The sequence below is a fragment of the Octopus bimaculoides genome, chromosome 12, assembly GCF_046866305.1.
Source record: "Octopus bimaculoides isolate indiv1 chromosome 12, ASM4686630v1, whole genome shotgun sequence".
Taxonomy (NCBI): Eukaryota; Metazoa; Mollusca; class Cephalopoda; order Octopoda; family Octopodidae; genus Octopus; species Octopus bimaculoides.
Genome location: NC_142939.1, coordinates 11,085,136 through 11,098,753, shown reverse-complemented (window position 1 = coordinate 11,098,753; position 13,618 = coordinate 11,085,136). Strand labels below are relative to the sequence as shown.

General features: G+C 30.5%; 1 protein-coding gene across 1 annotated transcript in view; it reads left to right on the top strand.

Annotated features, from left to right (window-relative positions):
* Positions 1–13,618, top strand: part of LOC106872298 (neurotrimin) — a 233,675-nt gene that overhangs the window by 96,046 nt on the left and 124,011 nt on the right. Inside the window, exon 3 of the mRNA XM_089360816.1 lies at positions 12,243–12,272. Coding sequence (XP_089216942.1) covers positions 12,243–12,272 — 30 coding nt within the window. The remainder of the gene's footprint in view (positions 1–12,242; positions 12,273–13,618) is intronic.

Genomic DNA, 13,618 nt, shown 5'->3' with positions numbered 1-13,618 from the left:
ACATGTATATATATATATATATATATATATATATATATAGATAGATAGATAGATAGATAGATATAGATATATACAGATAGATATGTGTACACATGTATAAATATATATATATATATATATATATATATATATATATATATATATAGAGAGAGAGAGAGAGAGAGAGAGAGAGAGAGAGAGAGAGAGAGAGAGAGAGAGAGATTTAAACAATTTTAAGTCTTTGTACATAGAATCATGCATACTTATATCAACACATTATGTGTGTCTTTCTTTGTATTTGCTTGTTATTCTGTTAGACAACTTTAAACTAAGGACGATTGTTTCAGAGTAGAAATTTTATTTACATGGCTTTCATTTGTAACAGAATTTTTCTCTAACAGAATTTAAAGTTTTTAATTATATTTTTCCTATAATATTCATTTAATAACTTCTTTCACCTCTTTGAGAATTTCATATTTGTTCTAGATAAGTTAAGATATTTATACATGCTTATAGCTATATAAATACTTGTCAGTATTCACTAATATTTATTTTAAAAGTATGTATTGTTTACTTCTCAAAAATTTCAATATATCTTTCTAGATGTAGCTTTATTAACATTCTTGTATAAGTTTTCTGCCATTAGTTTTCATGAACAAGATTAGTATATTTACTTTTTAGCAACAGTAACACTATTATTAACTTGACCATATATATTCTCAAATACCACAGTTATTTATTCTGAAATCATAGTTAATTTCAATTATTTAATGTAGGAAATATTTAACTGACAATCATATATATTTTTCCAGTTATATTTCTAAATAATCCACCCTTTGGTGACTTAGTTGCTGCCTTTTCCTTTTCTTTGAATTAGCAGCTTAGATTTAATTATTTTTCAGCATTGATGCTTCTTTTGAATAAATATTAATTATAAACATGTTATTTGTGTGTGTGTACACAAAGCATCAGGCTTATAATCGTGAGGTTATGAGTTCGATTCTTGTGTGTTGTGTTCTTGAGTAAAACATTTTATTTCATGTTGGTCAAGTTCATTCAATTGTAGAAATGAGTTGCAACATCATTGGCCCCAAGCTGTATCAGCCTTTGCATTTCCCTTGGGCAACATCAGTAGCATGGAGAAGGGAGAATGGAATGCATGGGTGACTGCTGGTCTTCCACTTACAACCTTGCTTGGACTTGTGCCTTGGAGGAGAACTTTCTAGCTGTGATCCCCTGGTCATTCACAACTGAAGGAGATCTTTACATTTACTTCATATATAGATGAACAATGTTAGAGTACACTTTGGGCAAGCATCTTCTACTATAGCTTCAGTCCAACTAAAGCCTTGTTAATGGATTTTGTAGAGGGAAACTGAAAGAAGCTTGTCGTATATATCTGTGTGTGTGTGTGTGTGTGTGTGTGTGTGTGTGTGTGTGTGTGTGTGTGTTTGTATGTCTGTGTTTGTCCTCCCACCATCGCTTGACAACTGATGCTCATGTATTGATATCCCCCGTAACTTAGCAGTATGGCAAAAAAGACCAATAGAATAAGTATTAGGCTTACAAAGACTAAGTCCTGGGGTGAATTTGTTCGACTAGAGGTGGCGCTCCAGCATGGCCACAGTCAAATGACTGAAACAAATAAAAGAATATATATATATATATATATATATATATATATATATATATATATATATATATATATGTATATATGTATTAATTCATGTGTGTGTCTTTGTGAATGTGTTTGTCCCCTACCACTACTTGACAACTGGCATCAGTTTGTTTATGTCCCTGTAATTTAGCAGTTTGGCAAAAGAGACTGATCAAATATGTATCAGGCTTAAGAAAATGAACTGAGGGCTACAGTCCAATTACTGAAAGAAATGGAAAGGAAAAAATGCCAGCTGTTTTGAGGGGAACAAGTTAATTAATACCAACAACCCCAGTACTTGATTGGCATTTTACTTAATTAACATCAAAAGGATGAAAGTAAAGTTAGCTCTGGCTGGATTGGAATTGTGAATGCAAAAACTGAAAGAAATATTTGAAAGAATTCTACCTATAATCAGATTCTTATAGGATGTTTTATGACATGTAATAAACAAACTATAGCTTAGTGATAGCAGGTAAAAAATCCACAGGGTCAAAAAAGTGTAAATTAGATGGTTTGTTAATCATGGATATTTTGATTCTGTTCTGTTAGTTCCAAGCTATTTGTCCATTGTGTTTGTATGCGTGATTTTTCTACTTATTAGAATAACAGAATTGAGGATCTTTTTTACTGCCAGTGCCTAAACCTAGTTTGGCAAGATTGGTTAGGGTGACTAGAAAAATTAGTTTTATTATCTAAAGGATGATACAATGTAAATATGGAGCTTAGAATTATGCTCAATTTCTTTTGTGTGTGTGTGTGTGTGTGTGGTAATCTTTGTTTATAGGTTGATAAAATCATAGGTGATGCAAAGATTTATTTTATAGATACTTTTGGACAATAATATATTATAATGGTTTTACCTAAGCTATAAAGATTTTTATTCTTATTGGAAGTAGCATGTATTTTATTGGAATTCACTTAGGAATTTAGGTTACTATTTAAATGAATTTGGAATTTGTTGTTAAATTTCCAGAATTTGACATTTCTTAGGTGATTAAAAAGATCATTTTCAAGTAAAACCAGGTATTTGTTAGGAAGTAAGCTTCTTTATGTCTTGAAATTCTATTTATTATCCCCATCAGCGTCAGGTCTTTTGTTATTAAAATGATATGCTGGCCATCTCCGTCTTATAAGATTTTACTAAATTTTTCTACTCTTCTTGAAAAAATAAGCTGACTCTGTTCACTCCATTAATGCCAATTGTCTGTTCAGAAGGGCTTACAATGATACGAGCTCTAATAGCAACCTGCTGAGCAGAACCTGTCTCACCAGTTATTTACTTTAGAGCACCAAAGTAGAATTAAATGATGAGTCAAAAGCAAAATCTTTTGTCTGAGCAATAATTAATGAATTTAAGATGATATAACTCATGAAGTTACCCACCTGTTAATTATTAGAGGATATTTTTCACCTCCCATAAAATGTAGCTCAGTGAACTATAAAATAACTGTCAATAAGTTATGTTTAACTATACATGTTGGGAGGAGGGGTATAGGTGTGTGTATATATATATTTATATGCCACTCACACACACACTCAGAACTTACACATATATATTTATACTAATAAATAAGATGTATATATACATACTGCCTTTATCCGTGCATAATATGCACTTCCTGGATTTTAAAATTTAAACATTACAATTGCTCTCTGTTGCCGATTTTTCCAGTCAAATGTGTTACCCTTTTTGGCTTGGCATGATCAGAAGTATGTTATATCAACCAAGCTAACCAATGTTTAACGAAGAGTTAAAATCACTAATAAAGTTACATTTTCTATGGTAATATTTTAAATTGATCATTATATTTCTATAAGTATGTCCACATCGGAAATCGAATCGATCAATTCTTGACAAAGTACAGCAACATTTTGCTCATTATCCTTGACATGAAGTAATCAAAAAAAATAAAATTGACATTGATAGCAATGAAGCATTGCTTATTTTGTTTTTATCAAGAAAGAATTTGTACTATAAACTCTTACTATATATGTACAATACCAACACAATTTGTGTTCAAAGAAGTTATGTAACAAATACTAAATAGAGTGTTTAAAATGTTATTTAACTTCCTGTAAACTGAAATGTTGTGTTTCAATTTATTGAGAAGCTGATGTTAATAAATTAGCAAACTAAAACAGAAATTTAAACTAAACAAAAGGAAATAATTATTGTCTAATCCTGAATGGCTGATGTTAAAGAATAAAAAGGCCATGTAGAGAATTATTTAATATAATGACATAGGAAAACTCTTTTTTTAATCTATGCTTAAAAACCTTGTATTTTATCCTCCTGGGGCAACACAATTATGTGTGCATCACTGTAGGAAGTGAATAGTAAATTTTAAAATAGATTTATTTAAAGACACAGTCCTTATAAAAATAAAATTGATTTCCGAGAAAAAATACATCATGATTTTTTCATGATGCAGGCTACATGACAGAAGCACATTTAAACCTTATACTGGTGAAGTTCAAAGGTTACTTTTGAATTTGTTTATTGCTTCATTTAGGATACAACAACTTTTTTTTTTTTAGTGTATTTCATATAACTATTATAATAAACGTGACTGAATACTTCTTTTCCTTTACATTGCAATTTTCAAAACAATCTCTGCTTATTATATATGACAACAATTTTCCCTAGATTTTTTGCCAATTATTCACGGTACACATTATATATAAGTGTGTATTACACAAGGATAAATGTAGTGTATATAGGTGTGTGTGAGTGTATGTGTGCATGTTTATATAAACATATGCATACATATATATATATATATATATATAAAGACGAAGACAGGTGATGTAGACAACAAACAAATGTATTAGTTTAACACTCGGGAAGTGAACAAATCTTTAATGTTTCGAGCCTATGCCCTTCCACAAGAATGAACACATAAAGAAACAAGTAGAGAAAATAAAGAATGTTTAGTGGCTAGCAATAGAGAGATATATATTTTTAACATGTAAATACTGATAAGGTATGTTTATATAGATATGCATGTACACATATAAACATGAATATATATTCATATGCTGATAGTTATATGTAACTAATATGTGTGTGTGTGTATGTGTGTGTTTGGGTGTGTCTGCATATGTATATAATCACATGAATAAACTGATACATAATTAAAGCAAGTGTAGGTAGTAAAAAAGACATGGTACTTTGTATATAGGAGAAATCCTGGATATTATTCTGCTGACAATTCTCTACTCAACAAAAATTCAGAAACACTAGCATTTTACCATAAAAATGTGTATGTTTATACTCTAGAACACTCTTTACCCAACAGAACAGCCACTTGCCTGTGGACTTGGCTGAAAGAAGCTCGTCATATCTATACATATATATATATATATATATATATATATATATATATATATATATATATATATATATATATATATAGGTATGTGTATGTGTGTGTGTGTGTGCTTGTGTGTCTGTGTTTGTCTCCGCATCATAACTTGACAACCAATGTTGGTGAGTTTATTTCCCCGTGACTTAGCAGTTCAGAAAAAGAGACTGATAGAATAAGTACTAAGGTTACAAAGAATAAGTCCTTGAGTTGACTTGTTCAACTAAAAAGGCAGTGCTCCAGCATGGCCACAGCCAAATGACTGAAACAAATAAAGAATAAAAGAACAACTGAATTTTTATTTCTTAAGTTCTCTTTTGATAATTTTTTATAATCTATTTTCATTTCTTATGTGTGTGTGTGTGTATATATACATACGTATATATATATATATATATATATATATATATATATATATATATATATACATATATATATATATATATATACATACATATATATACATATATATATATATATATATACACATATATAAATAAATATATATCTATGTGTATGTTTGTGTGTATATGTACATGTACAGATATGTATATATATCTATATCTATCTATCTATCTCTCTCTCTATATATATATAATTGAAAACCAAGAGAAGAGTGGAGATTTATATATATATATATAAATCTATATATACATACCACAACTTCATTCTGAGAGGAGAATATATATATATATATATATATATATATACACATATATATATATATATATATATATATATATATATATATATATATATATATATATATATATATATATATATATATAGATAGATAGATAGATAGATAGATATATTCTTGCTGCTGCAATATAATGAATGACTCCAATTTTGTAATAAAATATGAAATATATTATTCATTTCATATAACTATATTTAAAGAACAGTAATTGCCACGACTACATTAAACATATTACTAAGTAATAAAAGTAGTCCAAAACAATATTAACAGAATTTATCCAAATTAATAACTTCTTTTCGTCGTTCAAATTATTGCTTACAACAATATATTTTATCTGAAGACATAACAAGCTTCAAATATTCTATATTAAACAGAATGAGGTTAATAACTAAGACAAAAGCATTAATATTATAGAAATGTATGTTCACGTGAGTTAATAGGTTCACCGACATAATGAGATCTTTCAGTTCCACAATCTTTTCTATTTCTTTGATATTTCACTTATTGTGGTGTATATCATCTTGTTAGAGCTGTGTTTCAGTATCTGACTTGTTGAACATGCTTGCTTATCTGAGTTGCTCCTCACATGTTGACTGTCTACTTTTTACCATTTGGCATTTAAACCAGCTATATTTGGCCAAAATACTCAACCTGATTTATGTTCAAACCAGCTCAATCCAGCCCATCACTCCTACTCTACAACGTCATTCTAAAAATAAACGATCACATCGTTGAAATCTGAAGCTGTGAGATAATACATGATTAATTCAAGACAATGTGAATAAATAAGCATTACATTTGACAGACTAATCTGAATGCTAAAGGGTTAATATAATTTTCAATTAGAATTGCTGTGATGTAGTGTGACAGGGTTGGACATCTTGGGTAATTATAAATATACAGGGTAAAATCAGTTTATATCTTTACATTATTTACATTTATTAACAACAAACAAGATGAGGACAAATATCCATTTGTCCTCATCTTGTTTGTTGTTAACACAACGTTTCAGTTGATATACCCTCCAGCCTTCATCAGGTGTCTTGGGGAAATTTCGAACCTGTGTTCTCATTCCTAAGGTATTTTGCGATGTTATTATTATTATTATTATTAGTGTTCAGGTCACTGCTTGGAATCAAACTTGGAATCTTGTGGTTAATAGCCTGCACTCTTAACCACTACACTTTATGCCCCAACAAGATGAGGACAAATATCCGTTGAATGTAAATAAGGTAAATGGTGTAAATAAGGTATAGAATTCCTCATCTCTTAAATATAGAATAGTTTGTCTGCCTAATGGTAAATAAAATGGCATGAATCACATGGAATTTGCTGAGACAGATTTTCTACAACCAGATGCCCTCACCTGCTTGCAAGTAAGAGAATATGTTCAACATGATCAAACATCTTCTCCCAGAACATTGGAAATAAAAGACAGTGCTTGCATCATGATGCCTCTCATTTAATATTATCATGCAATACTAAGGCAAGGAAATAGTGACACACATACATATATACATATAAACATGCATACATACAAGCACACACATACATGCACACATACACATATATGAAACAGACTTCTTTCAGTTTCTATCTACCAAGTACACCCACTTGAAGCCACTTGCACAAGGTGTCACACAGTGGGACTGAACCCAGAATCATGAGGAGGGAAAGCAAGCTGTTTGCCACACAGTCACACCTGTGCCCACATATATATATATATATATATGTATATATACATGTATACATGTGTGTGTGTATGAATATATATATATATATATATATATATATATATATATATATATATATATAAATATATATATATATATATATATATATATATATATATATATATATATATATATGTGTGTGTGTGTGTGTGTGTGTGTGTGTGTGTGTGTGTGTATATATTTATATACACAGTAAACATAGATGATTGTTTTAATACCAATTATTTGGAAACCAATAAACTAATTGAAAAATGCATGACAGGTTTCGATTATATAAAATCTAATCTGAATTAGGAATGCTTCTTTAGAAAAGAAACTATCTTTGAAATTTCATATTTTATTGAATGGGAAAAAAAAGTCACACATCTGATTGAAATGGCTGTTGTAACACTAAATCAAATTGAAAGCTAGATATATTATTTCATGAAATTACCAAAGTTAACTTCAATAAATTATATACATACATACATGCATATATATTACTTGAGTATATGCATATACACATATATGTATATATAAATTCACACACACACATGCATATACATATATATATATATATATATATATATATATATATATATATATATATATATATATATATATATACATGTATACATGTATATATATATATATATATATATATATATAAAAACATGCACATACATATATATCTATACATACATTCTTATATATATTTATATATATACATTCCCTATTTTGATGATGAATTTCTACAATAGAATAGGTTAACGGGATAAATTATGCCATCTGACAATATTATTTGTATAGAGTTAGTGCCATGAAGTTTATTCTTCTGTGCAATCAAACGGTTTCCATTCCCTCTCAATAACTCTGTTCAAAGTTCTGAGCTAAACGCATTTAAAATTATATTTCTCTACCATGATTTGAGTGGAGCGAATTGTTAAATGTCTTTTAGCTGTTTTTCAATTTTGATTAGTTCTCTTTTACCATCTAGTTTTTATGGGCCTGGGATTCACAGAATTGGACTGAAATCTATACTCCTGACTGCTTTCTTGATTTTTATTGCCCATAAGTATAGTTTAGTTGCTATGGTTACTGCCATTATCTACTTCGAGATGTGATTATTTCTGAGACATCTATGATCTGTCCACTTATGTTTTCATTACAACTTGTCTAGATACATTCTTTTTCTAGTTGATTCAATCTGGGTACCAAGTTAATATATCTGGCCTAACTACCCGGAATCAGAGAATTATTTCTATTTTCAAATTAACAATACAGAAAGATATTTTTGAAAAATTTTCAACTTTTATAAAAATGCAGTATTTCGAAATCAAATGATTCCTAATGTATGATTCCAGTACAGCCTGAGAGGAATTGTCATATGTATGTTGCATTTATAGATTTCTGAGTGGTTGGCGTTAGGAAGGGCATCCAGCTGTAGAAACTCTGCCAAATTAGATTGGAGCCTGGTGTAGCCATCCGGTTGCACCAGTCCTCAGTCAAATCGTCCAACCCATGCTAGCATGGGAAGCGGACGTTAAACGATGATGATGATTATTATTATGTGAAATGATTGAGTATAAAAAAATATTAATAATTTTATTTTGTTCTGTCACTGGAAAACATAGGAAAGAACCAAAATCTATAGGGTTTCTCTAATTTATAAAATTAATGGTCGGATAATAGTGCCACATTGATAAGAATAGGTTGCACCAAAAATGTCATAATCATTTGAAAGAATCATTCTTTTTTTGTTCTCTCACTCTTTCCCTGAAATTATAGCCTGTGAATATTAGCTGCAAAATCTATTGTTATCAAGAATAATTCTCTCAATATATTGCTATAACCATTATAACTTAAGCACAGATTTAGCAGCCTTGAAGAAACAAGACTTTCAATATAATTCTTATGTAAACAATTAGAAGCAAACATTGCTTCAACTTGGAGCACAACTGAAATTAAATAATTCATTAGATGATGTCACACAATGTTAGCTTGAGGACTGAAACCAAATTAAAGATAACCAACAGCCTGATAACTTATCTACTTGGCTAGATTTGATAATTTAGTAAATTAAATTCGTCCTTGGTTTACTGACAGCTCTGAATTTGAGAATTTACTATAATATACACATCACGGTTTACCCAAAAATCTGATTCAAGATGAATACATATTTTCAATACTGTACAAGAATTTCAAAGGTTAAAACCTCTATCTGTAAAAGAAAATAGATTCGTGGAATAGATTTTAATTTTAGTTTTATTTGGAGAATAGCAAGGGCTTTTTTATTTCTTATATCTAGTCTCTGTAGATAAGAAGTTTGCTTCCTGACCCCGTAATTTCAGGTTCAGTTCCATTGCATTGATCTTTGAGCAAGTGTCTTCTATCATAGCTCCAGGTTAACCATAGCCTCATAGCCTTGAGAGTGGATTGTATAAACAGAAAATCAAAAAAGCATATTATATATACATATATATATACATACATACATACACACAAACACATATATATATGTGGTTGGAGTTAGGAAGGGCATCCAGCTGTAGAAACTCTGCCAAATTAGATTGGAGCCTGGTGTTGCTATCTGGTTTCACCAGTCCTCAGTCAAATCGTCCAACCCATGCTAGCATGGAAAGCAGACGTTAAACGATGATGATGATGATGATGATGATGATATATATATATATATATATATATATATAACAAATAATAATGAGTATATGCATATATACGTACAGCTATGTGCATACCTACGTCTACCTGTATATATAGGTGCATATCTGGGTACAGGACATTGCAAACAAAACGTAGACAAGAAAATAATAATAACCAGAGTACAGAAAACACACAAGCCACATAGAGAACATTTTCCTTCATCAGCTACACCCATTTTAACACCGGCGTTTCGAAGAGTTGGGTAGGACGCATCGTTAAAATAGCTCTTCCCATGGACCGCAAATTAAATTTGTATACACAAATTAAACCTGTGCCATGGAGGAATGTAGTGGCGGACAAAAAACAAGACAGGAAAACAAACGGAAAAGGCTATGCGGCCAGACGTGAAAAATTATGTGTATATGAAGGCTGTGAGGCACGAACTGAAAGCCGGGACGAAGTAAGTTCCCGTGTTTGCTCGGCGATAGCCAAAGAAGAAAAGGATTAGTGACCGGAAGCATGTGACCAGGCATGGGTAAGGAAGAGAGAGAGTGGTAGAGGGAGAAACAAGGGGAGGAAGTAGAAGAATAGGTGAGCAACGAGAGGAAGAGAGAAATATAGTAGTGACAGAAGGAAGAACGAGAGGGGAAAGAGAGAGGTATAGTAGTAACAGAAGGAAGAACGAGAGGGGTAAAGAGAGATACGTAGTAGTAACAGAGGAAGAACGAGAGTGGTAAAAAGTGATAGAGAAAGAGATAGAGTCGCGTCAGAAAATATAAAGTGGAAAAAACTACTTACAACAGGGATGACGCAGGCGTTCGATCATGTAAAACAAATAATAAATGAGTATATGCATATATACGTCCAGGTATGTGCATACCTACGTCTACCTGTATATATAGGTGCATATCTAGGTATAGGACATTGCAAACAAAACGTATATACACATATATATTATTATTATCATATTATTATTATTATTATTATTATTATTATTATTATTGTTGTTGTTGTTGTTGTTGTTGTTGTTATTAAGGCTGCAAGCTAGCAGAATTGTTAGCACACTAAGCAAAATGCTTAGTGGCATTTCAACTGTCTTTACATTCTGAGTTCAAATTCTGCCAAGGTTGACTTTGCCTTTCATCCTTTCAGGGTTGATAAAATAAGTACCAGTTGAATACTGGGGTCGATGTAATCAACCAGCCCCTCCTCCAAAATGTCAGACCATGTGCCTATAGTAGAAAAGATTGACATTATTATTAATATTATCATTATTATTATTATTATTATTATTATTATTATTATTATTATTATTGAGTGAGAGAGCAGTGAATGCCATTAAAGTGACACTGGAGTAAAATATACAAAGCCCAGTATACCCATCATGACTACCCATCTAGTAAGGGTACACCAGGCACATGCATGACAACCATGTGTGCGACATAGTGATCTCATATCAAGATAAACAGTACATGACATCGCAGGTGGGGCCCAGTTAGAATTTTCTTCAGATCAAGTAGCCCATCTTGCTCAAACGGTCCCTGACTAAGGGTTGTTTAAGGATGTTGAATGAAACACCCATGTTTCCAAAGGTGAATTATCCAAATCCCCAAAGAATTCCTCTCAACACATGACTATGATGCTCTGCCACTACTTCTGCTCATGATCAGAGATGCACATATCGTCAGCCTATGGAAAATTTGCCTCAACCAATTCCATTTGACCTATGCATGGAAAAGTAAATATTTAAAAGCAATGATGGTGACTATGATGGTGATGGCAGCAGTGGTAGCAGCAGTCATGGCAGTGATGGTTACTACAATACCAATGATGGCAGCAATGAGGTACCTGAATATTGGAAGAAATCTTAGCAAATCCTATGTTTTCATTTATAGAACAAATTCATTTTCTAGATTCTTGTTAAAAATCATATTGCCTTTTTTCTTTCCAAGGGTCTTTCACTTAAATTTTTCCTGATTCCACCTGGATTTGAGTACATTTGATATGCATATTCATGTGTGTGTGTACGTGTGTGTGTGTGTGTGTGTGTGTGTGTGTGTGTGTGTGTTTTCACAGTGACAGTTTTTAAGTCTGTCAAATGATATTCTAACTTATTTTCTGTTAGTATATTAACATATAAAAATTCCAAATGTTATTCATTGCAGATTCTTCTTCCCCAAACGCTGGTTCTTCAGGTATGCCTTTGTGTGCAAAGATTGTATTAGTTTAGCCAAACAATCACTACTAACTTTGTTAATAACTAATTTACAAAGCTCTTAACCAACACTTTTTAAAAAATTTCTCTAATGCCATGAAGTTATTTAATTGTTAACATTACGAAGTTCAGTAGCAACTGCACCTCTATTAATCAGCACATATCTTCATGCATATAAATGATGTTACCTTTTCAAATTAGGGTAATAATTGCACAAAGATGTTTATTGGATAATAGAAAAAAAAAAGATAATATAATTCTGCATGCAGTTCAGTATTTTTGTTTGCTTTTATCTAACTTAGTTGAAGTTTAATAAGAAATAACAACAACAACAGCAATATTAATGATAATAACGATTATCAATTTTATAATAATAATAATACTAATAATAATAATAATAATAATAATAATAACAACAATATTAATGATAACAATTATCAATTTTATAATGATAATAATAATAATAATAATAATAATAATAATAACAACAACAACAATAATAGACTAAAACAAACATATGATATAGCATAGTATTATTTGATTAAAACAACCCCCTTTTGCATTCGTTTCACGATTTTTCTTTTAGTCTTGTGAATACAGTTTTTCAATATTTTAGTTGAATTGAAGAATCATTTAAATTTCTGTTAGATTTCCCCTCTATTCAATACTTAAGAGTGAAAACATTAACTGATAGCATACAACAAACTAAGTTACTTTCGTTCTCTCCTTAAAACAAGATTTATACATTGACTGACTACAATAATAAAAACAAAATCAAAATAAAATAAAATAAAAACAAACAAAAGAACTCTGATAATAAACTAATGTAATTTAATGGCAATTTATGCATTTTCTAATCAGTAAAAAAAAAAAGAAATAATAATAAAAATTTTTAAAAAAACGTTTTTATACAAACGGCAATCAACATAGTGTGGGGCGGTGTCATAGCCATCAAATCAATAATTTTATTTATTTTTGCATTATTTCTTGTTAAAATAAATGCACTCTTGTAATACAAAGTCTCTTTCCACTCTGGTGAGAAACTATAGTTGAGAACGATGCTCCATTCATTTGCTAGACTTGCCTTTGAAGAGAAAACTTGTTACTTGATCATAATCACTGTGTTCTTAGATAAAACTACAAGAGGGAGATTTCTGTCAGTTTATTTTATTGTCTCTGAACATTTCAATACGAGAATGGTAGCAGTTGAGTTTGAATAACAATTGAAAAAACGCAATATTGATTTTCTTTTTACTCAGAATGAGACCATTTTTTCATGGGAAGTGGTGTGGTGGTGGTGTTAGTGGTGGGGATAGAGTTGGCATC